This window comes from Furipterus horrens, unplaced genomic scaffold (assembly GCF_987537825.1).
Source record: "Furipterus horrens unplaced genomic scaffold, mFurHor1.1.pri manual_scaffold_8, whole genome shotgun sequence".
In the NCBI taxonomy this organism is placed as follows: Eukaryota; Metazoa; Chordata; class Mammalia; order Chiroptera; family Furipteridae; genus Furipterus; species Furipterus horrens.
The window spans coordinates 93,607,953-93,635,781 of record NW_028327178.1 but is presented as its reverse complement, the minus strand read 5'-3'; the positions used below and the strand labels follow the sequence as shown (position 1 = coordinate 93,635,781).

The window sequence follows — 27,829 nt, the reverse complement described above, 5'->3', positions numbered from 1 at the left end:
AGGTGATTATTATGGTCAGCTAAGCAGGAGAAACTTGCTCATTTACCTTGGTTCTGTGTTCCTCGTGCAAGACCAAGTTGCTAAGCCAGAAAAACACCCTCTCCCTCCAGGATCTTGACAGGGCAGCCGCCTCTCCCCCAGAAACAGGAACTTGGGGAAGGTGGCTCCCTGACAGTCTGTGACGCCGTCGGAGGAAGCGGGTGGTTGTGAGAACCACAGAGTCTGCAGATGTGAGCTGGGAGCCTTACAGAGCTCTGAGCCTTCTCCCCTGGTCCACCTGGGGTTGGGAGGCTCACCCAGGCAGGGCCTCCTGTCCCATTCCAGGTGTACAAATTGCTGACCACAGGCAGATACGGAGCTACCCAAAGCGATACCGAGAGCCTCTTCCTGAAGATTCTCCTAGGCCAAGAGGGTCCTGGATGTGCTAGGACAGGATGTTGGCAGACTTCCAGGAGGGCCCCCCAAAGCCCTAACCTCTCCAGCCAAAGTATGCGTCTTAGATGAGTCCCCACTGCAAGCCCCTAATGACAGGAAACCAGTAAGTATGCTTGTTTTTGATGGCCTTGGGACTGTGGGAAAGGATGGTCCCCCTAGACTGGGAGTGGGCTTTACAGTTGGGAGAAAAAGCTCAAGGAGTGTTTCTGAGACTGTTAGAGGGGTGATTTCTAAGGGTCCCTGAAGGAACTGAGACCTCTCTCCCCCACCTTCAACTGTCCTCTGGAGAATTACATTGTTCCCTCCTGCTTGTCTGCATGCGGGGTCTAGTGCCAGCTCTGTTACAAGCTTGCTGTGTGACTTTGTAGCCCTCTCTGAGCCCCACCCTTCCAACTTCAGTGTGTGAGAGGGGTCTGGATCATAATCTCTGAATTAACTCTAGAGTCGTCAGCTCCTCTCAAAACAGTGATATTTCTCAGTCGAAAGAGGGAACTCAATCCAAATTCATCACTCTTACACCACCACTGAGAAATTACCCTCTGAAGCACAGAAACAAAGATGGATCGAAGACCCGACTCTGCAATAAGGAGCTGTTTTGACAGCACGAGGCCGCGCCCTCAGGGCCTAAGACCTTGTATCTGAATGGGATTCAGATGTCAACCTCACAATGAGATAGATGATCAGAAAACAGTTGTGGGCATTGTGCTGATCTCGGCTGCTTTTTACTAACTTTCCTTCCAACCACTGCGCCAGGTCCCCTAGAAAGCGCCTAACACTTAGTAACTCATTCAAATACTTATATAATTAATGATTAGGTTCTCTTAAAAGTTTTGGCCAACAGCTTCTCCTCCCATGCCCACCCCGTGATCTTCACTTGGCCACCAAAATGCTTCCTGACCCCAGCAGGTGAGGGGAGCTAGTGGAGGGCACTGGGGGCTCCCAGCATGAGTGCAGTTCTGCCTCCTTCAGGCCCATCCCCCAGCTCCACCTGCAGCGGGAAGAAGTTTCTGGGTTGAGCACAGTTGGTGATTGTGGTGACTTTGTCTTGCTGAAGGAGGGGAAAGGAAACTAACCTTTACCGAGCACCCCTTCTGTGCCAGGCTCCTCGACTTCCCCATAGTCCTTATTCACAGAGGAGACTCGGAAAGGTTCCATGCTTTTTCTGAGCGCACACAGCTTCAGCCTGATCAGCCTAAATTAATCATTTGTGCTACCCAGACAAAAACTCCGCTGCGGGTCTCTGGATCCATGTCAGCACAGTTAAGCTTAGAGCCTGTGCCTCATACTCAAGGGGCAAGGCTGGGGAGCAGCAGGAATGTTGAAAACCTGACCTCCTGAAAGGGGTCTTCAGGATCCCAAAGTCAGCAGGAAGCAGCTGCCTGGAGCCATTTCCTAATTGGGCCTGTTTTGTGTTAAAGACCTCCTGTCCCATGAATACTGAGTTCCCTGTGGGAGGCAGCAGAAACAGGTACTATTATTCCCAAGATGACATAGGACTGCAGAACAGAAGGTAAGTCCCTTGCACAGATAATTGTTCCCTCCTCTACAGCAGATTCTTTACGCCAGACAGGACTGGCCTGTGAGGCCATGGAAGTCAATCCATGCTCGTGACAGACACCTGTTCTTACCCAGGCATGGAGTTAGGGTTCAAAGGCAAGGAGGAGCCTGCTACATCCCCATACTAGTGTAATTACGCCTGTCTCTACTGAAAAAAATGAAACTACCTCCCCAAAACACTTTAAAATAGTGTTTGGAAAAATCAGCATTACCCCAGAAACCTGGGACTTTAAATTAGTCTGAGGATAGGACACCTGTCCAAAGAGCTAATAATGACTTTCATCCCTGTAGTTAATGTGTATTGAGTGCCTCTGTGGGCCAAGGCCCTCACAAAATGCCTCAAAGACAGGCGAAGAGAGATCCTGTCTTCTTTGAGCTATAAAATAATGTCATGTTAAACAAGTAAAATCTTTAATAAATGAATTATAAAATGGGAAGGAACACAACAGGGAACCAAGAAAGAAAAGAGAAGGCTCCAGGAGCAGCCTCTGGTGAAGTGTCCCTCAAGGCGTGATAAAGGAAGAGCAGGCCCCAGCCAGGCTTTCACATACGTTTATCTCTGAGACCCATATGTTCAGTATTGTTATCCCCATTTTTCAGATGAGGAAATGAAGGCAAAGAGAAAGGAAGTGGCTTGACAGTCAATCCTCCAAAGTCTTGCAAGTCATCCTACTTTGCCCTGTGACACCAATAAGTTTGCTCCTTGTCACCTTAGCTTGTGACATGAGATCCCCTTGCCCATGTCTTACCCTAGCCTTGGGTGCTGGTATACCTGGAATGAGCTCTCTCTCTTGTCATTGTCCCCTGTCATGCAGTGGCAGAATATGATCCCAGCTCAGGAAACAGTTCTGAGTAGGCCATCGAATGACCGAGGGCTGGGGGATTCAGGGAAAGCTTCCTGGGATAGGGTGGGATCAAGACAGCCTTATGCCCTGGCTGGTGTGGCTCAGTGGATTGAGTGCCGGCCTCCAAACCATAGGGTCACCTGTTGGATTCCCAATCAGGGCACATGCCTGGATTGCAGGCAAGGTCCCCAGCTGGGGGCACATGAGAATCAACCAAACATTGATGCTTCTCTCCCTCTCTTTCTCCCTCCCTTTCCCTCTCTTTAAAAATAAAAAAAATAAAAAGCCTTGAGGGGGGGAAAAACAGTATTCTAGAAGGAAAAAACGGTACTCCAGCCAATGGCAGGGTGCACCACACAAAGGACGATAACAGAATAGAGCATGGCTGCAGCATAGTGAAGAGGAGAGAAAACAGGGTCCAGGGAGCCTTTGCAGGGAGCCTTCAGGGTCTGGGGAAGGGCTGGAACCCGGCCCTGATGGGAGGGAGATTATTTGCACGGTCACCAAGGAGGTCAGCAGAGCAGAGACAGGGAGGGAGGATGCCTGGGGCCCAGGCCTGGAGCCACAGCCGTGTCCCCATCACAGCATCTCTTTCAGATTTCTCTCGACAATGTGCTTCTGAGAGTTCTGCTAAGGAATGATGGGAAGTCAGCCCAGCAGAGTGAAAACCCTGCTAAGCCCAAGCTCAAGCCTTTCTGTCCAAGACCAGGGCCCTGGACCCATGCAACCAGGTAAGCCACAGGGCCCACGACAGCCAGGCCTTTCCCAGGCCCCATGAGGCTGCACAGCCTTCCTGACCAGCCACTCCCCACACAGTTTCAAGTGTCACTGAGCGCCTGCTGTATACCAGGCCCTCTCTGCTGGGCTACTGTAGAGCGTACATTTTAGCAGTCAACATTAAACAACCGGGTCAAGTAGGAAATCTGAGACGTGCAAACCAAGAGGGCACAACAGTCCCCCAGATCTCTCCCCGGGCTTCCTTCCTCCATAGCCAATTTATTTAGAGATTGCGCTGGCAACTCTCAGGACCAATCCCACTTGTGTAGCTCTCCATACCTGCGCTGTTCATTACGATAACCTCTAGTCATATGCAGCTATTTAAATTTAAGTTAAAATCAATTTAAATGGAATAAAATTAAATATTCAGCTCCTCAGTCGCACTCGCCTGCATCTCCAGTGCTCAGAGCCACACGTAGCTATTGACTACCTTAATTGCACAGCAGAATTATCAAATATTTCCATTATCACAGGAAGTTCTAGACAGTGATGCTCCAAAGTCTCTCTTACCATGAGAGGGGCTGTAAAATACTTCAAGCAAAATTAGAGCTATGACAATTGGAAAAAATGCATATGCTGAACCTACAGCCGTTATTTTCTGAGGTAGTTCTGACTAAAAATGCTACTTTTAAGGGCAATTAGACTATCAAAACAAATTCTAATATTTTGATGTCAAAGCTATAGCCCCCAGTTTATTTCTTGTTCCCCAAAATAGCTCATAAGTCCTTTCTGAAATCATCCTGATTTAGGGTTCTTACCATCTATTCATCAGAGTTCTGCAGAGAAACAGAACCACAGGACCAATAGTGTGTGCATGTGTGTAGACACAGAGAATTTATTTTAAGAAACCGGTTCATGCAGTTGTGGGGACTGGCAAGTCTCAGATCTGCAAGGCAGGCTGGAGACCAGGAAGAGCTATTGCTACAGAATTCCATATTTGAGTCTGGAGGTGGAATTCCCTCTTCCTCAAAGGACCTCAGCCTGTCTCTCCTAAGGCCTTCAACTGACTGGAAGAGGCCCACCCCCGTTATGAGGGCAATCTGCTTTATTCGGAGTCTCCCGATTTAAATGTTAATCTCTTCCAAAAAATACGTTTACAGCAACATCTAGACTGGTGTTTGACCAAATATCTGGGAACTGTGTGCTAGCCACATTGAGACGTAAAATTCACCAGCACAGATAACAAGACTACTCTAAACCAAGCAGCACGTTCAGGAGGAAGGACATGGCCAAATGTCTGTATGTTAGTGTTTGGGCAAGAGCTGTCTGAATCTGAAAACTCCCCTACAGTGTCTAGGGCTTCCTTTCTGTTCCTCAGCCCCTGCCCCCAATACCACCTCCCTAATACCAGCCCCCCAGGCCCTACAGGCATCAAATCCCAAAGCCCTAGGTCCTGTAGCCACTGAATCTGCAGAGAGCCTGGGGCCCAGCAGGTTAAGCAGGAAGAGACCTGGAAACCACACAGACCTTCACCTCATTTCCTCTGTAGCCACAGGCAGAGGCCCAAGGCTGCTCTGAGTCATGCCCAGGCTGCTGAGGCAGGGTGACCCACCTCCCCACCCCCACACCATGCAGGTGTCCTGCCTTCGGAACCTGAGATGAGCTGTGTTATTGCCTCTGCCAGGATCTCCAGGGAAAGGACGGGTCTTTCTCAGTAGGTTTCTCCCTGGTCCAAGCATAAGCATGGATTTTGGGCTTCCATGGATTTTGGGCATCTGTCCATCAGTGTTGCGTCCATCCAAAATCTAAGGCTTTTGAGCCAGGCCTTGTGCACGTGTGACCATGGTTCACAGCAGTGGACAAGAAGGGCACAGTCCCTGCCTTCGGGGACAGTCAGGTCCCCAAGACAGGTGCTTAACCAATAATCAATTACACTGTGTTAGGTTTTGGCAACAATGTATTTTAAGGGATTCTGACCAACAGTGTCTGCTAAGGGGATTGTTTCCCTAAGAAAGGGACATTTTATCCGGGGAGTGAAGGATATAGGTGAGTCAGCCAGGTGGAGGGGGGCAATTGAGAGGTCAGCACATGCAACTCAGTTGTTTCTAGGGGTACACAGCCTTTCAGGAGGGGAAGGGGGACCTTCTTGGCCACCTGGTTCCACCCTCCACAAGACTTAGTTGCATTGTTTATTCAGGCATCAAGCATTTCCCTGCACCTTGGGGTGGCCAGGCTATGTGCTGCAGATATTTCAGAGAAAGAGAGATCCCCAGACTCTGAGGAGCTCCTGCAGGACTACCCTGAACTTCCCATTACAGTTAAGTCCATATAGACAGATGAGGGGTTAAGTGAAAAGAGGAAGGAAAACATCGAATCAAAGTAACCCAAAGCCCAGCATGGGAAGAGGCACCGAGGTGCAGGGATGTGGAAGGACTGTGCTTTGGGAAGCATCTCTAGTGATCAAAGGGCTGCATGATATTTTCCAAAATTTTAGATGTCTTGCCCTGGCTGAGTAACTCAGTTCATTAGAACGTCGTCCTGACATACCAAGGGGTCTCCACACGTGTCTGAGAGGACTACATGTAAGAACCAACCCAGGGTGACTGTGGGGGCGTTGATGGTGGGATCCCAGTTGCACTAGACCTCGCATCTGGAGAGAGGGCTGACTGAGAGGATGACCATCTCTGTCCCTCCATCCAGGGAGGAGCAGGGTCACAGCAGTGGCCCTGGGCAACTTCCCAGTGGGCGAGCAGGCAGAGCTGTCACTGAGACTGGGGGAGCCCCTGACCATCATCTCTGAGTAAGTCATTCCAAGGGCACTGTGTGAGATGCTCCCCCTGATAACTGAAGGAGCACTGATCGGGGAAAGGGCCACTCTCTCCGGGAGGAAAGAGCATGGCCTTGGGTGCCAAGCTTCCACGTGTGGCCCTACTGGTGGGATTTTAGGCAGCATGACACGCCTACATGGAAAAGCAGTGGGTGGGCAGACCATACAGGGGGCCCTGGATCAGGCTGTCTACTGCCCAGGAGGTACCTGGATTGGCTGGTCCTAGAAAACCTGGGAAACTCAAGTGGGCTTCAGCCCGGAGGGCCCTTGTGAGCAGTTCCTGGGGCGTTGGCTCTTCTGAGGGGGGGGTACCCCTCCTTTCCCTCTGCAGGGGCGGAGACTGGTGGACGGTGCTGTCGGAGGTCTCAGGCAGAGAGTACAGTGTCCCAAACATCCACGTGGCCAAAATCTCCCATGGGTGAGTTCTTACTCCAGGCCCTGCCTTAAGGGACCTTCCTGGTTTCTCATTGCACAGATGTAGTCCTTTATGCCTAGTCCTGTGCTGAGCAATGCTGGGCACAGGAGAATCGGGCCCAGGCCCTGCCCTCAAGAGGCGCAGATAGGTCACTCTCTTTGGTTGGCCTGCAAGACTTGGGAGCCAGAGGACGAGGCTGGGGGAATGTGGTGCTGGAGAACGCTGAAAGGGACTTCAGAAGATGCAAGCAGCCTGGTAAATGTCCTGAGGCAACAAAACAAAGGGGTGGTGCCCTGTGTCATGGGCCTGCCCTTCTGAGAGGTGCCGCTGAGGGAAGGCCAGAGACAGGACACAGGGTCTCCAGCAAAGCAGGAGCCATCTCTCACCAAAGGCAAGTGACAGAAGGAACCGACTCCAGAGCAAATTCTGTGCCAGGAGAGAGACAGGAAGTGAACTGCTTTCGGGGGGATCTACCTGAATAACACAGAATCAGGAAGATGTCCCTGTAGAGATGCACTACTGTGACAGCTGCTCTGCAGGTCTGAGAGGAAGTATGGCTCCAGCCCTGGGTGGCCTTCCGGTTCTGTAGCTCTGAGGAGATTAACACAGGGATCCTGCAACGTGTGGACAACCTCACACAGAGGTGTCTGCCAGCCGGGTGAAGCCCACTTTGCCATGTGTTTCCTGATGGCCTGGGCCACCAACTGGTAGGAGGTTTTATATCCACAGCGTGGCACTGAGTTTTAAGTCAAGGAATACTGACTACTTCCAAGAGTCCCCATCCCTTGCTGCTATTCCATTGACATCCTCAATTATCATAAGACATGACAGTTTTCCTAAGTCAACAAGAATGACTTCTTTTATTTGCTATAAAAAGAGACCAAGTTTTCCCTGGCCGGTATGGCTCAGTGGACTGAACACTGACCTGCAAACCTAAAGGTCGCTGGTTCAGTTCCCAGTCAGGGCACATCAATGTTTCTCTCCCTCTCTTTCTTTCTCCCTCCCTTCCCCTCTGTCTAAAAATAAATAGAATCTTTTAAAAAAGAGACTTGGTTTGCTGCTGGCACCAAGTGAAGCACATCTTCTCTAACTTACTTGTAATCAACTCAACCCTGACTTTGGCTGTGACTGGAATTTCACAACATGATACAGAAACAGCCATTTCTATTGAACTTGGCTTCTGTAGGCCTTCCTGCGATCACAGGTGTGTGACCCTGAGGACTTAGGAGGCTGATGGACTTAGGAAACAAAAAAATTCCTGCAGAACTACCCTGAACTTCCCATTACAATTAAGTCCATATAGACAGATGACGGGTTAAGTGAAAAGAGGAAGGAAAACATTGAATCAGAGTAACCCAAAGCCCAGCATGGGAAGAGGCACCGAGGAGCGGGGCTGTGGAAGGACTGTGCTTTGGGAAGCATCTCTAGTGATCAAAGGGCTGCATGATATTTTCCAAAATTTTAAATGTCTTGTCCTGGCTGAGTAGCTCAGTTGGTTAGAGCGTCGTCCTGACACCAAGGTTGCAGGTTCAATCTCTGGTCAGGGCACATACAGGAATCATCCAATGAGTGCACAAATAGGAATAACAACAAATCAATGTTTCTCTCTCTCTAAAAATCAACAAATTAAAAAAGTTTTAGACATTTTGAACATTTGAGTTTCAGCCTTTGTCCACAATTCAGCTTCAATGTGAGTTATGTTTCAGTGATAATGAATAAAGATTTGCCTGTACACCTTTGGCTACAAAGTTAAACTTTAAAATGTCCAAATAAAATATTTGCTAAAAGTTAAAAAAAAAAAAAAAAGGCAATTCTTGGAAAGGCAAAGGCTTGGAAAGGTGAGTGGCATAGTGGTGGTAGGAGACTTGGCAGTGATAGGAGAAAGGCCAGGATCTCCCAGCTTGCCCCTCCCGTCCTGGACCCTTGGGACTCAGATCTTCAGGCAGAAAAGACTGGGGTTGACCCTGTGAGGTTGTCCTCTGAGGCCCCTGGCACCAGGATGAGGAGGACAAAGCTGAGGAGCCCTTGGAGACTCTGAGGCTAGTCTTCATGGTACAGGAGGAACTCTGAGGCCCAGAGATGGAGGAGGGGTTCCTTTAGCATGTTGGCCCACTCACCCCCAGGCTGACCCTTATCTCTGCTTCTTCTCCAGGTGGCTATATGAGGGCCTGAGCCGGGAGAAAGCTGAGGAACTGCTCTTGCTGCCTGGGAACCCTGGAGGAGCCTTCCTCATTCGGGAGAGCCAGACCAGGAGAGGTGGGTAAGCTCAGCCCCAACCTGGGCTTCTCTCTTGAATGCCAAGAGCCAGATGTGATGTGACTGGGGGTAGAGATTGGAAGCCAAGTGTGAAGGGATGGAGTCAGACAGTCTGGCTGACTGACTGCCGTGCTGCTGCTATGAGAGCCCATCAGCAGCTGAGCAACAACCTGAATTTCTAACAGGGTGCGAACAGCCCATAGTAGGGATCCAGGCTCAGCAACGTTTCGCAACCTGTGCGATATAGTCACTGGGTTTCCTTCCCTGACCAGCAGTGATTTCTCCCTCCCCAAGACACAACACGATCCTGCTCTCTTGGAAGAAAGTTGGCAAGTTGACAAGGTCTCTGTGCTTTCGGGCACCAGCCAGTCAGAGCCAGACAACCCATTAGGAGTCTTCTCCTGATCTTCCTCTCTCAGCTGTTCACATGAAGAAGGAGGCCTAATGGGGCATGGGGACATGTCACATTGCACATTCATGTGGGGCTTCTCCCACCTCAGGTGCAGGGCCTTTGCAAATGGAACACAGACTTGATGGAGCCTGTCTCTGATGCCCTTGCCCCCTTCTGAGCTGCCACCCTCAGGCCCTTACAACAGAGGCAGAGCGAGACGTTGAAGGAGCGGCAGTGCTTGTGTTAGGCCCACTCAGTGCCTTCAGACAGCCCTGTGGGGGTTGTTCTTCCATTGTCCGCATTTTACAGATGAGGAAACAGGTTTAGAGAAGAGAAATTATTTGCCTGTGGGGACACAGCTAAGAAGTGCAGAGCTGGCCTTGGCTTGTGTGGCTCAGTGGACTGAGTGCCGGCCTGTGAAACGAAATGTCACCAGTTCGATTCCTAGTCAGGGCACATGCCTGGGGTGCGCACCAGGTCCCCAGTTGGGGGTGTGTAAGAAGCAACCGATCAATGTATCTCTTGCATATCAGTGTTTCTCTCCCTCTCTTTCCCCCTTCCTTCCCCTCTCTCTAAAAATAAATAAATAACATCTTTAAAAAAAACAAACTGCAGAGCTGGGACTCAAACCCACCCAGCGTTCATCTCACTTTAGACACCCAAGAAAGGCCCACATGTGACAGTAATGGTGAAACTGCAAGCACAGTGGTGGGCTAGAGAGGAGATACTCAGAAGTGAGGACCAGCCGCCTGTCCTTGTCCTAATGTGAACCAGCTGTGATGGGCTGTTGGGGTCCTTTGCTCTCTACTCAATCTCCTGCCTGGGGATCTTCCAGCTAGTCCTTTCCTCTCCTCCCCTTCCTGGGGGAGCTCCTGGGGTTGACCTCTCGCCAGCCCCTTCTGCTATTTTCCAGGCAGCACCCTCACACAACACCCTCACACACACACACTGGCTTTCTGGGGTGGGGGCTGGGTCCGGTGCTGCAGCTGCAAACAGGAAACCATGTGTGGTGGTGCTGACTTGGGTCAGGGGTGTGCAGACAGGGCCCCAGTGAGCACTGAAAGCCACAGGAAGTGCATCAAGCTCAGCTCTGCCCCTCCTTCTTTGGCCTCGTTCAGCCCAAGGACATACTGACCAGCCCTTTTGCCACTCTGCCCCTTTCCTAAGAAGGCACATATAGCTGAGAAATAAAGGAGAAAGAGATGAGGATCCACATTGTTCCTGATATTAAGGTTAGATTTGACGCTGAGCTTACCCACAGCCAACACGATGGGAATAAATCAGAATGCAGCTCTCGGCATCAAAAAATGAGCCCTGGCTGGTGTGACTCAGTGGAATGAGCGCCGGCCTGTGAACCAAAGGGTCATCGATTTGATTCTCAGTCAGGACATGTGCCTGGGTTTCATGCCAGGTCTCCAGTTGGGGGCATGCAAGAGGCAATCACACATTGATGTTTCTCTCCCTCTCTTTCTCCCTCCCTTCCCCTCTGTCTAAAAATAAGTAAAAATTTTTTTTAAAAAGGAAGAGATTTGCCAATTCTGCAGGAAAGGCAAAGATTTCCCTGGTACTTACTAACTTCTAATCTCTCATCTGGGGCTTCCTTTTGGACAGTTTGTCAAGCTGGAGACCATGACTCATCTGTGGGCCAAGAAATCAGTTTGGTTCAATTGTTATTAACCAGTGGGTCTCAAACCTGGGTGGCAGCAGAACCATCTGGAAGGCTTGTTAGAAAAAAGAACTGGCCCTACACCCAGCAGTTCTGACTTGGTAGGTCAGGGGCAAGCCCTGAGAATTTACATGCCCAGTAAGTTTGCAGGTGATGCTACTGCTGCTGCTGCTGCTGCTGCTGCTGGTCTGGGTACCACACTTTAAGAACCGCTGATCTAGACCTTGGCTGCACAGTGGAATCATCTGGGGGAGCTTTATAAACTATTGATGCCTGCACCCACCCCCAGAATTTCTGATTTAATTGGTCAGGGTTTGGCCTGGGTCCTGGAATCTGTAAAAGCCCTGCAGGTGATTCTTTGTTTTTTTTTTTTTTTATTCTGGTCTGCTTGTTCATTTGTTTTTTTAGATTCCAGATATAAGTGAAATCATATGGCATTCGTCTTTCTCTGACTTATTTCACTCAGCATCATACACTCTAGGTCTATCCATGTTGTTGCAGATGGCAAAATTTCATTCTTTTTGTTTATGACTGAGTCATACTCCACTGTATATAGGCACCATTTCTTCTTTATCCGTTTGTCTATGGATGGGCACAAAGGTTGCTTCCATCTCTTGGCTATTGTAAATAATGCTACAGTGAACATAATGGATACATGCCTTCTTGATTTAGGTGATTCTGAGGTGCAGCCAGTGTTGAAACCCAGGGCCAGTAAGTGAAATGAAATACAGCAGAAAACATTAGAGTGCATACTGAACTTGGGGGAAAGATTGCTTTCATCAAACTTTTGTTTGTGTCCTGGGTTGTAGTGTAAAATGTCATAGTGTGGTTTGTGGTCAAAAGAAGTTTGACACTGCAGCTCTAGGGGCCCGAGTGACGTCCCGGAGCAGTGTTCTCAGACTTGAGTGTACAGGGAAACGTGACAGTGCAGACTCTTTTTTTTCAGTTATGCCTCCGTAGGTTTTATTTATTTATTTTTACAGAGACTGGAAGGGAGCAAAAGAGGGAGAGAAACATCAATGTGCGAGAAAAATGTCTCCCTCCTCCTCTCTCTATGAAAGCAATGAAAAAATGTCCTCAGGTAAGGAAACAAAGAAGATAAAAGAAAAGGGAAAAGGAAAAGGAAAAAATATCAGGGACACCTGCAGTGACTGACTCAGTGTAAACAAGCAGGGCATAGTATGCGAGGCCAAGAATTCAGTCTGAGGTTGTTTCCCACTATAAAGTAGGTGAGGACCACCTGTCAGCAGATGGCCTCTAGGCTCTTATTCGTATGATTTGGGCCCTCAGTTGACCATGGGGAGTCCATCTCAGCAGATAAATTCCTTCTTGGGGTTCACATCAAATAAATCTTCCTTCTCGGGGTCCACACCAATCTTAGAAGGAAAAATTCAGTCTTTCTCATTAACTATAATGTTACATATAGATTTCTCAGATGTTCTGTGTCAGGTTGAGAAGAAATACCTTTCTGTGGTGGGCAGAATAGCCCTCGAAAGATGTCCAGGTCCTAATCCCTGGAACCTATGAATATGTTACCTTATACTGCAAAAGAAAGTTTGTAGATGTGCTGAAGATAAGGATTTTGAGATGGGGAGATTACCATGGATTATCCAGATAAACCCAAAGAAAGCACAAGGGTCTTTATAAGCCCGAGGTAGGAGGGTCAGAACTTGAGAGAGACTGGCAGGTGCTGTGCTGCTGGCTTTGAAGATGGAGAACGGGGCCAGGATGTAAGGAATGCAGGTGGCTACTAGACACTGAAAGACAAAGAAATCATTCCTCCTCTAGTGGCTGTGTAAGGAACACAGGCCTGCTGATATTGATTTTAGTTCAGCAATTTAGTGGCTTAAAGCAGCATAGATTTATTAGCTTAGTTATAGAGGCCATAAATCTGAAATGGGTTTCATAGAACTAGCAATAAGAAACTATTATACTTTCTTTTTAAAGATTTATTTATTTATTTTTAGAGAGGAAGGGAGGGAGAAAGGGAGAAAACGACAATGTGTGAGAGATACATCAATCGGTTGCTTCTCACATGCCTCCAACTGGGGACCTGGCCAGCAACCCAGGCATTTGCCATGACTGGGAATTGAACTGGCGAACTGTTGGGTCATAGGCCGGTGCTCAATCTCCTGAGCCACACCATCAAGCACTACACTTTCTATTCATAATTTTCTGGGTTTTGTTTTTTTTTGTATGGAAAGGGATGGGTATTGAATTTTGTAAAATGATTTTTCTACATTTCTCCATGTATTTATCTTTTTCTCCTTTATTAATACAGTGATTTATACTGATGTTCAGTTTTTAGATCAACTTGTATTCCTGGGATAAAACCAATTTGGCCATAATATATTTTATATATTGCTGGGTTCAATTTGCTAACAGTTTATTAAGGATTTTTTGTGTCTACGTATATGAGAAATATTGGTCTGTAGTTTTCTTGTAATGTTGTCTGGTTTTTATAGCAAGGTAATGCTGGCCTCATCAAATGGGTGGGTAAGTGTTCTGTCCTTTATTTTCTTAATGAGTTTTTGTAAAATTGATATTACTTCTTCTTAATTGACAGAACTCACTAGTGAAGCTGTCTGGACCTAGTCTTCTTTGTGGGAAGTTTGAAAATTATGAATTCAATTTCTGTAACAGATATGAGGCTGATTTAGAATTTCTATTTCTTGTGTCAGTTTTGGTAACTTGTGTCTTTTAAGGAATTTGCTGGCATAAAGTGGCTCATATTACGTCCTTATTATCTTTAATGTGTATAGGATCTGTACACATTCATTCCTGATATTGGTAATCTGTTCTTTTTTTTCTTGATCAGTCTAGTTTGAGATTTATCAATTTTATAAATATTTCCTGAAGTCAGCATTTGATTTCATTTTTACGTTGGTTTCCATTTTATTTTTGCTTTATCTTTTCTTCTACTTAATTTTTATAGCTTCTTAGGTGGAAGTTTATTTTATACCTTTTTTTTCCTTCAAATGTAATCATTTAAAGCTAGAAATGTACTCTAAGTACATTTCCTGAAGTCAGCATTTGATTTCATTTTTACGTTGGTTTCCATTTTATTTTTGCTTTATCTTTTCTTCTACTTAATTTTTATAGCTTCTTAGGTGGAAGTTTATTTTATACCTTTTTTTTCCTTCAAATGTAATCATTTAAAGCTAGAAATGTACTCTAAGTACTGACTTAGCTGAGCTCACAAATTTTTGTTTTTATTTAGCTAAAAATATTTTCAAATTTTGATTGTGATTTCTTTTTCAATACCTGGGTTATTTCCAAATATTTGGGGATTGTCCAGATGCCTCTTTGTTATTATAAATTTTATAATTTAATTCTGTTGTGGTTAGCGAACATACCTTTAATGAATTCAATCGTTTAAGATTTGTTTTTATAGCCCAGTCTAAAGCCTATCTCAGATATTCCATATGCACTTGAAAGAAAATGTTCATTGTTGATAAGTGCAGAGTTCTATATTAATTAGGTTAAATTGGTTGATTGTATTGTTGAAGTCTTCTGTATCCCTATTGAATTTTTGTCCTATCAAGTTCTGAGAGAGGGAATGTTGAAGTCTCCAATTATAATTATGAATGTCTATTTTTTCTGTTCATTCTGTCAGTTTTGCTTCATGTTTTGAATCTCTGTAATTGGGTACCTACAAATTCAGAATTTTTATGTCTTCCTGATATGTCCCTCGTGTCTCTGGTAATACTGTTGGACTTCAGTTCTACTTTGATATTAAATAACCACTCCAGCTTTCCTATGATTAATGTTTTACATAATACATATTTTTACTTTTAGCCTGGGTTTTAATATCCAAAGTATGTTTATGGTATAGTCGGGTCTTTTATTTTTTTTAATGCAGTTTTAAAATCTGTCTTTTAATTGGAGTGTTTAGATCACTTCCTCAAAATAAATGCTTCCTAAAACCGATCAGTGCCTGTGGGTTGGGATTCATTCCTGCCTCTTGTTAGCATTCCACAGAGAAAGACTAAGTGACAGGTCACTGCCTCTTCTTCCAGGCTGTCAGTGACACAGTTTTTTCATTTGTGAGGGAATAATTATACTTACCTCATAGTGTCGTTATAGGAATTAGATGAGATAATCCATATAAGGCACATAGTTACACACTCAATAACTAAAAGCTACAGATAAGGTCAGGTCATTAGATAATAGTAATAAGGGTTTTACTATTTCACTAAGCACTGTCTTCCTATTTGCTTTGTTGAAGTGCTGACTTAAGAAGTGAATCCCACTTGAGTTATCAAGTGCTGTCATATGCATCCTTCTCTGCTGAAAACTACTGGAGACCTGTGTGTTATAATGATTTCACAGTCTTTTTTCTGTATTGTATTTATTTCTCAACCATGTACTTTGTTCTGCCAGTTATTTTAATTAAAACTTTTGTTGAAACCCATCAAACTGCACTTTTAATGTGCACATTCTATTATATGTAAATTATACTTCAATAAAGTTAATCTTAAAAACTAAAAAAAGCAAAACTGGAAAAATTCTGCCACATACATGTATATAATGTACATATATAGGTTAAAGACTACTAAAAAAAACAATATCCAGGTGCCCAATTACCAGCTTAATTGTACACTCCCTTTGAAGCCCTTTGCATGTTTTACTATTTTTTTCTTAAAAAAAAAAGTTTTTGTTACAGTTGTCCCACGCATGCTTTACTGTTAATCAATTATTTTCTTCATAGCTTTGCCAAACATGTATCCCTGTGTAATAGTTTGACTGCCTTTGACCTTTATATAAATAGAATCATGCTGAATGTATGCTTCTGTGACTTGCTGCTTCTGCTCATTATTTTAAAGGTTTATCTGTGCTTGTATGTATAGTAGTTATTAACTTAACTGCTATATAGACTTACATTCTATAAGCCATGATCCTGTTGAGTGCAAGTGGGCTGTTTGTAGTTTTGGGCTTTTCAAAACAATGTTGCTATGAATATTGTTCATGCATTTCTAAGGTAACATGCTGGGATGGAAGTGCTGGGTTGTGAGGACTAGTTAATGCCAACTGCTTCCAAAGTCACTGGTACTAACTCATCTTTTCACCAGCAGGGTAAGAGTTCCTCCTTCTCCACATCCTTGCTAACACCCACTGACACATTTTCACATTCTAATCTTCTGCCCACCTGGGTCTTTGTAACAGCCGACACTTAATGTTCATTTAAACTGTGCCAGGCTCTGTACTGAGGGCTCTGTGTCCATGATCTCATTTCATCTGCAGAAGAGCCTACTTGTTAACTATGTACTGTCATTTATAACTAACAGAACAAGCATTGTCCTTCCCTGCCCCCTTCTCTTCTGTACGGGCCCATAGCTATTCTCTGTGGCCCCCTCATCTCTTCCTCCTCCCTGCCTGGTCAGGGCTGGGTCCTAGCAGGGCCTCAGTCCCACCTTGGACCCTTTCCTCCTCAGGCTGTTACTCCCTGTCAGTCCGCCTCAGCCGCCCTACATCCTGGGACCGGATCAAACACTACAGGATCCAGCGCCTTGACAATGGCTGGCTGTACATCTCGCCGGGCCTCACGTTCCCTTCACTCCAGGCCTTGGTGGACCATTACTCTGGTACGGCCTTTCCCTGCCTCCAGGAGAGTAGACTAGGATGCGGGTTTTAGGGATCAATGTGTCCTTAGACACTTCACCTGAAAACAGCATCCAGAGAGCCCTGGCTGGTGTGGCTCAGTGGACTGAGCGCAGGCCTGTGAACTAGGGGGTCGCCTGTTTGATTCCTGGTCAGGGCACATGCCTGGGTTGCAGGCCAGGTCCCCAGATGCGGGCATGTGAGAGGCAGCCAAACATTAGTGTTTCTCTCCCTCTCTTTCTCCCTCCCTTCCCTGGTCTCTAAAAATAAATTTAAAAATCTTTAAAAAAACAAAACAAAAAACAGTATCCAGATAGATAAATAGAAGGGCCTCCCCTATCTTCATGCCAGTCCCTGTACCCAGAAATGCAGGCTGGCAGCCCTATCTTTGTCCCATGCCGACAGAGCCACAGAGACCTCCTGTGAGCTCAGACCAGTAACTCGCCCACCACGGTGTTCTGAGTCAAGGATTTCTCTCCCCAAGAACTAGGCCCAGATCTGTTGCTGTTGTGGAATTTGGTTGATTCTTAGCATTTTCTGGTGCCTGTGTAGTAACAAGCACTAGAGGATGTAGAGGGGCAGAGAGAAAAACTGATCAGGGGTTTGCTGGAGGGCTGTTCGGGCAATAGATACTGACTGGATGAGTATACTGAGCATTCCTTAGCTTTCTTCCCAAAGCTCTTTTCTAGCCAGAAACTGGGCTCAAAGAGTCCTGTCAATTTACCCTACATCATAGTAAATTAAGTCTCCCCAAACCTAGCCCAGAATGACTTTTGATCACATCTTAGCTTCTAGGAGACCAACAGCTTGGGGCTTATGCCCTATAACTCTCTATTATACCATCCCCCCATCTGCCAAGGATGTACAGCTGTCGGGTGAGGGTGGGGGTCGTTGGGGAGGAAAGCAGGGCTGGAATCAACCATGTCAAGGGTCCAAGTCTCTTCCTCAGAGCTGGCGGATGACATCTGCTGCCTCCTGAAGAAGCCCTGTGCCCTGCGGAGAGCTGCCCCAGTCCCTGGCAAGGACATACCCCTACCTATGACTGTGCAGACGGAGCCCCTCAACTGGAAAGAGTTGGACAGGTGAGGGGGGGCCCTGGAACATGAAGGCAGAACATAAGAAAGTTAGAATTTACCCCTGGGAACCCATAACCCAGAATGAGCCTGTCACCTTCAGGGATACAGGGGGCCCGGTGAGCTTTGATTGAGCTCTTCGAGGCCAGCCCAGGCTCAGCAGTTGTGTAGGGGGGCTGGCAGGGAGAAGTGGGTAGGCACACAGGGCTCGCTTGGACCACAAGGTGGCCAGGATGGAAGGAAGTTCAGACAAGATAGGGTCGAACAAAGAGTACCAGTCCTGAATGAAGTCAAGCTGGGGTTTGATCTGATAGGGAACGGGGAGCCACGCTGCATCTTTCAGCGGGAGTGACTGAAATATGGTGGACTGCGTGGCGAGTTCAGGGAGAACGCTGCTCCTTGACCCAGCTCTTTTCCACTCTCCGTAGCTCCCTCCTGTTCTCTGAAGCGTCTGCCACAGGGGAGGCATCTCTCGTCAGTGAGGGGCTCCGGGAGGCTCTCAGCTCCTACATCAGCCTGACCGATGACAACCCCTTGGACGATGCCAAAGCCCAAAGCAGAGGCCGAAAGGGGAACCAAGGCTATAGAACCTAGAACCCCAACTCAGCTCAGCTTGACTTGAGCACCCAAGAGGCAAGGCACCTTCAGGGTCCCATCTGTATCCTCTGTTCTTCCTCTCAGCCCTAAGTCACAAACCTCCTTGCAGTGCTATGACCCTGTTTGCAACCCCTAGTTCAAGTACAGACCACCTGAGAGCAGGGCCAGGGCTCCAAAGAGACTGAACATCCTCTGCAGTCTGATGGAGTCAGTGCCAAATTTGAGAATTCCAGCATATCTTCCTCCTGAGCCAACTGAGTCCCATCCACCCTCCCACCCCGCTAACCAGCCCCACCCAAAAGGTACAACCAACCACTGGCATCAAGGAGAAAAAATAATCATTTACAGGAAATTTACAAGGTACAGGAGAGCAGATGGGACAGATGGCCACCACAGCAGCAGCCTGGGCTGCCCAGCCTCCCCCTGATCCCAAAGCAAAGAGGACCCCTGACAGCCCAGGTCCTCAAATGTCCCCATCAAGCCTCTTCTTTGGACAGCTGTAGTGCTCAGATCTCTATTTCATTTTGCAGCTTATCATTTAGACCTGCCAAGCCTTACCGGGGTTGCCATCTGGTGGTCCAATGCAGAATGACACCTTCTGAGCCTAGCACACTGTGATGAGGGCAGTTCCGTGTGGCTCTTGTGGTGGCCAGGAGCACTAGGGCGTCAGAAGCGGTAAGCCCTCTGTCTCCAAAGCCAAGGCCTCAGCCTAAACTCATAAAGGGAAAGAGGCCTGGATGAAGCTGCTAAGGGAGCAGGGAGAGGAAGAGGGATAATGATGGGAGGCCTCTAGTGTTTCTATTAGGTTCTCAGGTTATAGGTGAGCGGGAAAGGCTTTACTAGGTATCATCAACAGGCTGTCAATTAAAGATCTGATTTATTCAAGTATCTGGAAACATTCTACAGTGGAAGCTGTTACTAGGTGCTGCTCGTACTGTGCACATACTGCCATACTGTTTTCAGAAGACTTGAAATGACACTGATAGTTTAAAAACTGTACGCCTGATGGAGAAGTGAGGAAGACAATTTAATGTTTCATCCGGATCCAGATTTGCATCAAATTAAATGACAGCTCCAATCAGCAAATAGGTGTTTCATGATGGTATCCAAGAAGAAATGGTTGGTGATGGACCATTCAGAAATGCTTCCCCAAAAGGTGGATGGTTCTTTAAAAAGTTTCAGGTTACAACCCTCGCAGAAACCACTGACACCCAACACACCGATTCTCGGTCCAGGAAACATGGATCTTCCAAGTTCCACATGGCTGGGGTGCCCCTATAATCATGTTTCTGTGCTTTAACTATTAGGGTCCTTTGGACCAGACAGGAAGCAGGTGGGGACAGTACACCGTCAGTCATAGTGGATGGCAGTGTAAAAGATGATCCAGATGACCTAGAGAGGAAAAGAGCAATATTCATAGGTCACCGGGTCAACGGAGGCCCCTATTCCACAAAAAAATGTCAGGTAAGAATGTATGCACAGTGGGCTTCCCAGGGGCTATCCAATGCGTAATGTTTCGGGGCCTAAATAATTTCACTGTAATCAAGCTGTCTCTAACAGAGCCCGAGACCACACACGCGTGCCCGTAAAGGGACCCCAGACAAGCCTCTCACTCTGCCAAACAGCACACCAAGCGCCAGGGAGTGGGGTTATAGATGTGAAAACAATACAGGTAAAGCAGACTGTACTGCTAGGAGGTGTTAGGATTAGCAATAAATGTGAAAGCAAAACTGCCATCATGCCCTGGCCGCGCCATTATCAAATAAAGCACAGATTCTCCTAACAGGCTGTCCACTGTATCTCCTGGGACCTTTAGAAGTATAGAAGGTATATGTAGATGCCCAGGTGCCACCTCCCAGAGGTTTTTATTATATTGGTTTGGGCTATGGTCTATAAATTTAGAACAAACTTTAAGATATAATTTACATCCCATAAAGTATACATTAGGAGGTGGTTTTTCTGATATTTTTTAATTTTCAAAATTCAGAGGTTTTTAGTATATTCACAGAGGTCTGTAAACATCACTGATTCTGGAATAGACCCATCATCCTTAACTAATATTGGGAATATACTTTCTTTTATTTCCCCTCTCCCCTCCCCACAGGCACTGGCAACCACTAATCTAAATGTTTTGTCTGTGTGGCTTTCACACAGAAAAAATGGAATCATACAACATATGATCTTATTTCTCTTATTTTTGGCATAAGGTTTTCAAGGTTCATCCATGTTACAGTATGTATCGGTGTATTTCATTCCTTTGTATGGCCAAATAATATTCTGTATGAATATATATTTTATTTATCCATTCATCAGGTGATGACTTTGTACTCTGTAGCTATTATGAATAATGCTATGAATAGATTTTAAAATGTTTCCCAGGTGTTTCTGATGTATAGCCAGCATTGAGAATCAGAGGTGAAAGCTGACAATGGGCCCTGGATTAGCACCACAGGGAGACTATACATTAGTTCGCACATCTTTTGGGACAGCATGACTCAAGACTAGACATGCCCTCCAGCCTCATCAGATTTTTGAAAAAATGGTACCCCAATCACACGGTGTCACTCAATCACTAGGTTCCCCTTGAGTAAATCATGAAGTGATAACACTTGCTATAAAACTATTGGCTGCACATACCATGAATAAAGCAAAAGATGTCATAAACCCTTCTTTCGTGAGCTCCCACGTGCCACCATATTCTTCCTCATCTATCTGTAGGTAATTGCTGAAGTAGAGGTACAGGACTCCTGCATTGATCAGGCAAAACCTGCAGTGAGGGAGGACAAGCACCAAGAATCAACTGTAAGCTTAGAGGACTCAGAGCTCCCACCACCATGGCCCACCTCTGTCAAGGTATTATCACACAGTTAACTGTTTCTATTATGAGGGAACGTGAAATAATACATCAAAACACCCAGGCCCTCAATGGAGCTGGCTATCTGGCTGAGCTAGAGATTTAAAGAAGGAACAACTCTTTTTAGTTGCCCAGCCAAAGAAAAAATAAAATAAGCAGATTTAAGTTCTCCCAGCCCCCTTGAACTAAGATAGGCTGGTCCCAAGTAGGACTAGTACCTGACTTGAGTCTGCAGGTAGCTCCAGCAGGGGTGAGGGGTGGCTGTGAGACACACACAAATTTAGCTGCTGCTTCAAGGCCTAGCTGAGCAAGCAAGGGCATATACTAAAATTCCCAGACAATTTCTGGATGTCCACCCTCTGTCTCCCATTGCACTTGATGCAGAGTTCCTGCCCTCAGCTTGGCATCTGCTAGGGGACCAAAAATGGCAGTGACAGTGGAACTGAAACCAGAGGTTTGCAAGCACCTCCGAGAAGGTCTTTGGGCCCCATCATGTATTATTTAACTGCTCCACTGATCTCTTGGTACCATACAAAACTAACTTTTATAAAGTAATCAAGACCTTGATCTTTCCCGTTACAATATCTAATCTAATACGGGGCTGTATCTTAAGACGTATCCCTCCTGAAGACTGAGATGGAAAAGTGCAGAGAACTGGTTCCTCCTAACGGATGCAGTGTGGGCTGGTACAGGGCAGGGCAGTTAGATGCTGCCGAGTCATGTAAATCAGTATTTAAGGGTGAGGGGCCGACCCTGAGGCAGTCTGAGCAAGGTAGGGGCTGCGGAAGGCATGCCTGCTTCAGGAAGTCCAGTGTGTAAGTAGTGGGAGTGCAGGCCTTCTCCTGAGTGGAGGGAACCCGAGCTGGGAGGTTGGTTAGACCTGTACCGCCTCTCAGGACAGGAGCACAAAGAGTTGGGGGACAGGGACTAGGGCAGTGGCTGAATGGGGAGGGAAGAGGCCCCAAAGGCTGGAGCCTCAGGGCCTGGGAGCGTAATTGTTTCAGTAACAGAAGGAGGGAGTCAGGAAGAAGGAACGTTTTTCTTGGGTTTCACATAAAATAGACTCCTTGGTTTGGCAATGTTGTGGCCCCACCCTTATCTTCTGCCAGAAATCTTGGGACCTGGCCAATCTGGCCACTTCCTTCTAATAAGAGTTTAATTTTGGGCAGGCTGAGTTAGTGGCTCTACACAGAGACTACTAATGGGACACAGAAGTGTCACTCTGGGACTCAGCTAACAAGCCAGGGCTGGAGAATGACCAGAGACTCACGGAGTGCGATGAGCTGTAAGAGTGGCTGCCCGGTGAGGCACAAGGGAAATTCAGGCAAAGGACAGAGAAGGAGGGCAGGGAGGCAGAAAAGGGTGGACATAAATCCTGCCTTTTAAGGGCTACGCACTTAGTAGAAAATGAAGTCACAGGAACAAAGGTATTTATTTGGTGGTGGACAGAGGGGTCATGGAAAGGACTGGAAAGGCTCAAACTGAGCTTTAAAGATGGGCAGCATTTCTATAAACGAGGGTGACACCCACACAGGAAATGTGTAAAGAAATGAACAAGATGGATTGGGGATTACAGACGAATATTAAAAAGACTGACTCTGAAATGGGTTTTTAAAAATTCTATCCTAAAAATTCCGGTCAGAAGTCAACAAAATAATGAATCTAACAAGTACAATGACTTCGGGGCTGGAAGGCAACATGACAACAGTAACATATGGCCCTGCTTTGAAGGGATTTCATTTCAGTTTTTAAAAAAACTTAACAGGCACTCGCTGCGTACCTATTAACCATGTGCCACACTCTTCGAAAGAGACAGGCAGGAGGGATGGACAGGGTTCCTTTCTGATCACACAAAACCTCAGCCAACAGAGCAGAGAGCCACCCCTCAGTTCTTAGGCAAATGATAACTGAGACCTGAAGAAATGGTTTTACCTTACTGGGCCCTAACTGGTGGCCACACCAGAATAGAGAAACCACACTGGGGCCAAAACAGAGGGCAGCTAAGGCAAAAAGTGGGGAGGAGAATCACCAGAACTGAGCACCACAGCAGTTCTGCCCATAAGTCCAGGCAGCTGGGGCAGACAGACGGAGGAAAAAATCAATGTCCTCTGGCCCTTTCCAAGAGCAGGGGAAAAGCCCAACCAAAGGAGGGAAGGGATTCTACTTCTGGCTTTGGCAGGACAATGTGAGACTGAACCCCACAAAGCAGTTCCAAGAAAGCACTGTGCTCTGTGGGTGAGCCACGAATTCAGTCCCAAAGACCAGGTTTCTATCTTCTCAATAGCCATATTTTACCACTCTTTATAAGAGAATCATATAATAATGGCAGTAAACCATTTATGGAGTGCCTGTGATGTACGAAGCACATTTAGCAGTTGCATTATTTCATGTAGTTCACACATCAATGTTATAGAGCAGGCATTTTATTGCCTCCCTTTTTTTCTTCTCCTTTTGGGTCCCATGGCAAATACATGTTTCATTTCTTTAAATAAATGAAAAAATGTTTCCAGAGTTATTGCATCACTTTAAATTCCCACCAACAATGCATCAGAGATTGTTTTCCCACATCCTTGCTAGAATTTGTTACTTCTGATAGTGTTTTATCACTACCACTACACATCTGGTAGATGTGTAGATATCCTACACCAAAGTCTTAATGTGCATTTTCCTGATGGTTAGTGCTTTGAACACTTTTTCAGGTGCTTATTTGCCATCTTTATATTGCCTCCCTTCTAATGAGGAGGAAACGGAGTCTCAGAAAGGTGAGCCCAAAGTTATGTAACCTGAAAGTGGCAGAGCTGGAACTTGAAATCCAGAGCTTTCTATAAAGAAAAGAGAAGAAAAAAGGAAAGAAAAGTCTGTTTGGCCAGCTCGACTCCTCTGCCACCAAGCAAGCACACTAGACTAGCTCTAGTCCTTACTATATGATTCCAGATCGGTGACTTCAGAGAGAATGACAGGCACAGGGAGGCTATGGACCTCTTCTAGACCAGAAGCGTGGGACGATGAGAAACTCCTCTTGCCCTTAGACTGTCTTCCCCCTTCTCTGGCTTTTTTCCTTATCTGCCTTTTCTCTCATAGAATGTTCAAATGGGGTGGCCAACATTCTAAAGCACCATCTCTACACCATGTCCAACCCGGGAAGACCTCTGTGAGCACCAGGTGCTGTGTCACATCACCAGCAACAGCAGCCCTCACCAAGCATCCACTCCATCTAAGGCGGGCAGAGAATAAACTCTCACTGGTTTCCTTGTACAAATGCTTTGCTCAGCACCATAAATCAAAAACTTCCTTAGTTAAGAGAGATACGTTCCTTTTGGGTTATCCTCTGAGAAAACAGGCGACTCAAGTTAGTCTGATATTTCTTTCACCCTTTCCACCCTAGGGTTACTGAATAATAAGAGATGTGATCAATGTGATTTTCCATGGTAAGAATGACAGTTTATATTTTCTGCATGAAAACAGAAAAGGTCAGAGCCCTACCTGTCCATTTCCACCATAGTTTGCCACAATTCCTATCTTAAGACAACTCCCACATATCCTTTTAATTCAATCAACTGGGCCGTGGACATGTGAACTCACTCTCAGTGGCTTGTTAAGTAGCGTCACGACCAGGGGCTGGCGTCAACTGTTACAGGAGCACAGTAAAGGTGAAGAGACCTGAAACAACCTCTGAAAAAACCAAGATTCAGTACATCCAGAGTAGAGCCAAGCACGACGGAGTGGTCGTCAAGTACAGAAGCTCTTCCACTCTCCAAACTTCCATACAAACAAAGGTCACACCACAACTAGATGATGCCTGCCACCAACAGACATGTGGTAGCCTCGTGCATGAGGTCTCTTTGGACCCATGAATGAACGGACTGCCCAGCCTTCAGGAAGGTGACACACCTGACCTAAGATGCTCCTGGGCTCGATGAGTGAGGGGTGTCGCACCTGACCCAGGAGTGTCATCCTGAGGACACCATTTTGCTTTAGTCATCACACACTTTAAAAAAATCCTCCAACGTAGCAATGGCCTTTTTCATAAAAGGAAAATATAATCTCTATTAGAAAAAGAAACGATATCATAAAAATGCAAGATACCCTAGACTTACCCTGCTATTCCCAAGAAACCTCGCAATGGCAACACTCCCCAAATGACACCTAGGACCACAGCGATGATCTGTCGGAACCAGTAGATCACATCTAAAAATTCATCCTGTAGAAAAAAAGAGACTGCATGCATTATCTGGGGCAGGTGCCACAGAACCTCTTGTAACAAGTGAGGAACAGAAAACCTTCCTGCTAAACACATCTTCCAGTGAGTTTTCCCCAAAAGCAATAGTATGGAGTTCTCTTCTACTTATACCAAAGGTGGTAAACCAAACCAAACCGACCAATATCTGTCTTGAGTGATGACTTCTAGGAGCTGCATTCTAAATAAAAATCTGAGAGGTGGGCTCTCCCTACCCGGGAACATGCCCACACCTTTCTTCCCTCTCAGGGAGGCATCTCCTAAATTCTAAGGGTCCCCCCAAGGCTTGCAAACAGGGGAGAAATGGGCAGCGGTAGCTCCTCCCGGACTAACCCCCTGAGTCTGTCTCCAAGGCCCTCTTTTCAGTGACTTTCCAGTAAACCAAATCAGCCTTGCCTAAAATAATTTCTTTCCTATAACATTTTTTAAAAGGTTTTATTTATTCTTAGAGAGAGGGGAAGGGAGGGAGAAAGAGAAGGAGAGAAACATTGACTTGAGTGAGAAACGTGAATGGGTTGCCCCTTGCAAGCCCTGACCAGCGACTGGGTCGCAATGCAGTAATGTGCCGTGACTGAGAATTGAACCGGTGACCTTTTGGTTTACAGGATGATGCCAACCAATCAAGCTACAACAGTCAGGGCACCGACAACATTTCTAGAGAACCAAAGCAACCCTGCCTAGGCTCTCTCCTGTTGGCTTCTTCTATCCTAAGCCCTTCCTTGTTTCACTGTCCCCAACTTTAATAAATGTACTTTCAAAACTTAAAAAACAAATTTTTTTTTTAGAAAACTTATTTACCTTTTTGAGAAGCTGCAAAAATGATTTGGCTTGTGATAGTAACTGTGCTACTGGCCACTTAGATAACTCTTATCTCACTTGGGGAGTCCTAGACACACCAAGCCCAGGCAGAAGGGCAGCTACTCAGCACCATCTCCCCGCACACTGATTTTGAGTAAGTCACAAAAGAGAAAAAGGATTAGAAACAGAAGTGCTGGAGGCAGGTGCCAGCATATCTACCCTATGTACAAGGACACGAAAGATTCGGGTTTCTAACCTGCCCTAGATTGCAAAAACCAGTCCTTACAGAACGAAGAAAGAAATGACACAGCAGATGAGAAAGGTGTTACAAGAGCTGGGCAGGGCTGGGGCAATTTCAGGAAGTGCCTCCCATCCCCCCTTACTGGAACTCCAGGAAGGAAAACCTACCTCACCAGTACCTCCGCCCCCCTAAAGACTGCACACATAACATTCTCTTCAGACCAACTGTAATCGAGTTGTTTGCGGTGGTCCCTACCAATCGTGGAGCAGAGCTGGAGTGCCCGAACTCAGATCTGAGCGCGCGTGACCAGTAAGGAAACCTCGAGGCCCCAACCATTCCTCACTCACGTGTTTCTTCTCTCTCTCACACACACACACTCACCCATGCAAGGTGGTCTCAGTCTCCTCGCTCAACTCTCACACTTAAGGGATTCAGTTTTTCTCATTCAACAATAAAGCACTGGCATCTCATCTTTAGGGAGCCTCGCTACGTGCTGCCGCCCCTTTAATGCACCACAGTACCCCGGTTCACACTTCTGAAAATGAAGTGAAACAAACGCAGGGACAGCGCCTGACAGAGTACCCAGTAGATACTCACGACTGCGTTAGGGAGGTAATTCGGGGAAGATTAAGTCACTTAACTCAAGAGCCTACCTTCTGGGAGTAAAAGGCGGAGATCAAATCAAATTCGGCTCAATCTCGCCCTTCAGGCTCAAGCCCTGCCTGCGACTGACACCTCCTCTGCCCCTTCCACGCTGCCTGGCCGTTAGGCCACTGCGCGGTGAATCCCGAGCTCGGCTCTCAGGCCCGAGCCCGCCGAGTTCGCCGGGACACCCCAAACGTTCGGCCGCACCCGGGGCAGGCTCGGGCCTGTCCTTGCGTCCCCGAGCGCCAGCTGGCTACTCGAACCTGCATCCTCGACAGATCCCACCGCACCTTGTCCTCCCAGGACGCGTCGCTCCGCAGCACCTTGCTCCAGACAGACACTTTGAGGGCCCCGTTGGCCAGCGGCGGCTGAGGCGGCTCGTCCTTCCGCCGCCCGCCGCTCATCCTCCCGCCGCGCCGCCCGGGCCGGGCCTGGGGCGCGCGGGCCGAGCCAAACGGAGTCGAGGGTCTGGGGTCGCGGATCACGGCGCACGGAGCGGCAGTGACAGACTCAGCACTCCGGTTCAGCGGCGCGCTGCAGCTGCCAGCACCCAGCCAACGCGTCCAGCCCAGCTCGCTGGCCGAAACCAGGTGCCGCGGGGGGAGGAGCAACTCAGCATCGTGCGTCCTCCCGCCGACGTGCCCGCGCAGCCAATCGGCAGCCGCGCAGCCGGC

At 47.0% G+C, this 27,829-nt stretch overlaps 2 protein-coding genes across 4 annotated transcripts; one reads left to right on the top strand and one right to left on the bottom strand.

Moving 5' to 3' along the window:
• Positions 1 to 229: 229 nt before the first annotated feature.
• SLA2 (Src like adaptor 2) lies at positions 230 to 21,044 on the top strand. 2 transcript variants are annotated; one of them, XM_090286356.1, is made up of 9 exons: positions 230 to 538; positions 1,854 to 1,945; positions 3,435 to 3,568; positions 6,255 to 6,354; positions 6,713 to 6,799; positions 8,949 to 9,052; positions 16,545 to 16,694; positions 17,660 to 17,792; positions 18,212 to 21,044. In XM_090286356.1, exons 3-9 carry the CDS (start codon positions 3,475 to 3,477, stop codon positions 18,375 to 18,377), a joined length of 834 nt encoding a protein of 277 aa, XP_090142482.1. In that variant the 5' UTR covers positions 230 to 538; positions 1,854 to 1,945; positions 3,435 to 3,474; the 3' UTR covers positions 18,378 to 21,044. The 2 variants fall into 2 exon arrangements, with proteins under 2 accessions (XP_090142482.1, XP_090142481.1); XM_090286355.1 differs by lacking the exon at positions 1,854 to 1,945.
• RAB5IF (RAB5 interacting factor) lies at positions 19,239 to 27,774 on the bottom strand. 2 transcript variants are annotated; one of them, XM_090286361.1, is made up of 4 exons: positions 27,446 to 27,774; positions 25,332 to 25,435; positions 21,018 to 21,147; positions 19,661 to 19,772 (listed from the first exon to the last, which is right to left on the bottom strand). In XM_090286361.1, the coding sequence occupies exons 1-4, from the start codon at positions 27,557 to 27,559 to the stop codon at positions 19,731 to 19,733; spliced, it is 390 nt and encodes a 129-aa protein (XP_090142487.1). In that variant the 5' UTR covers positions 27,560 to 27,774; the 3' UTR covers positions 19,661 to 19,730. The 2 variants fall into 2 exon arrangements, with proteins under 2 accessions (XP_090142488.1, XP_090142487.1); XM_090286362.1 differs by lacking the exon at positions 21,018 to 21,147 and having other exon boundaries at positions 19,239 to 19,772.
• Positions 27,775 to 27,829: the final 55 nt, after the last annotated feature.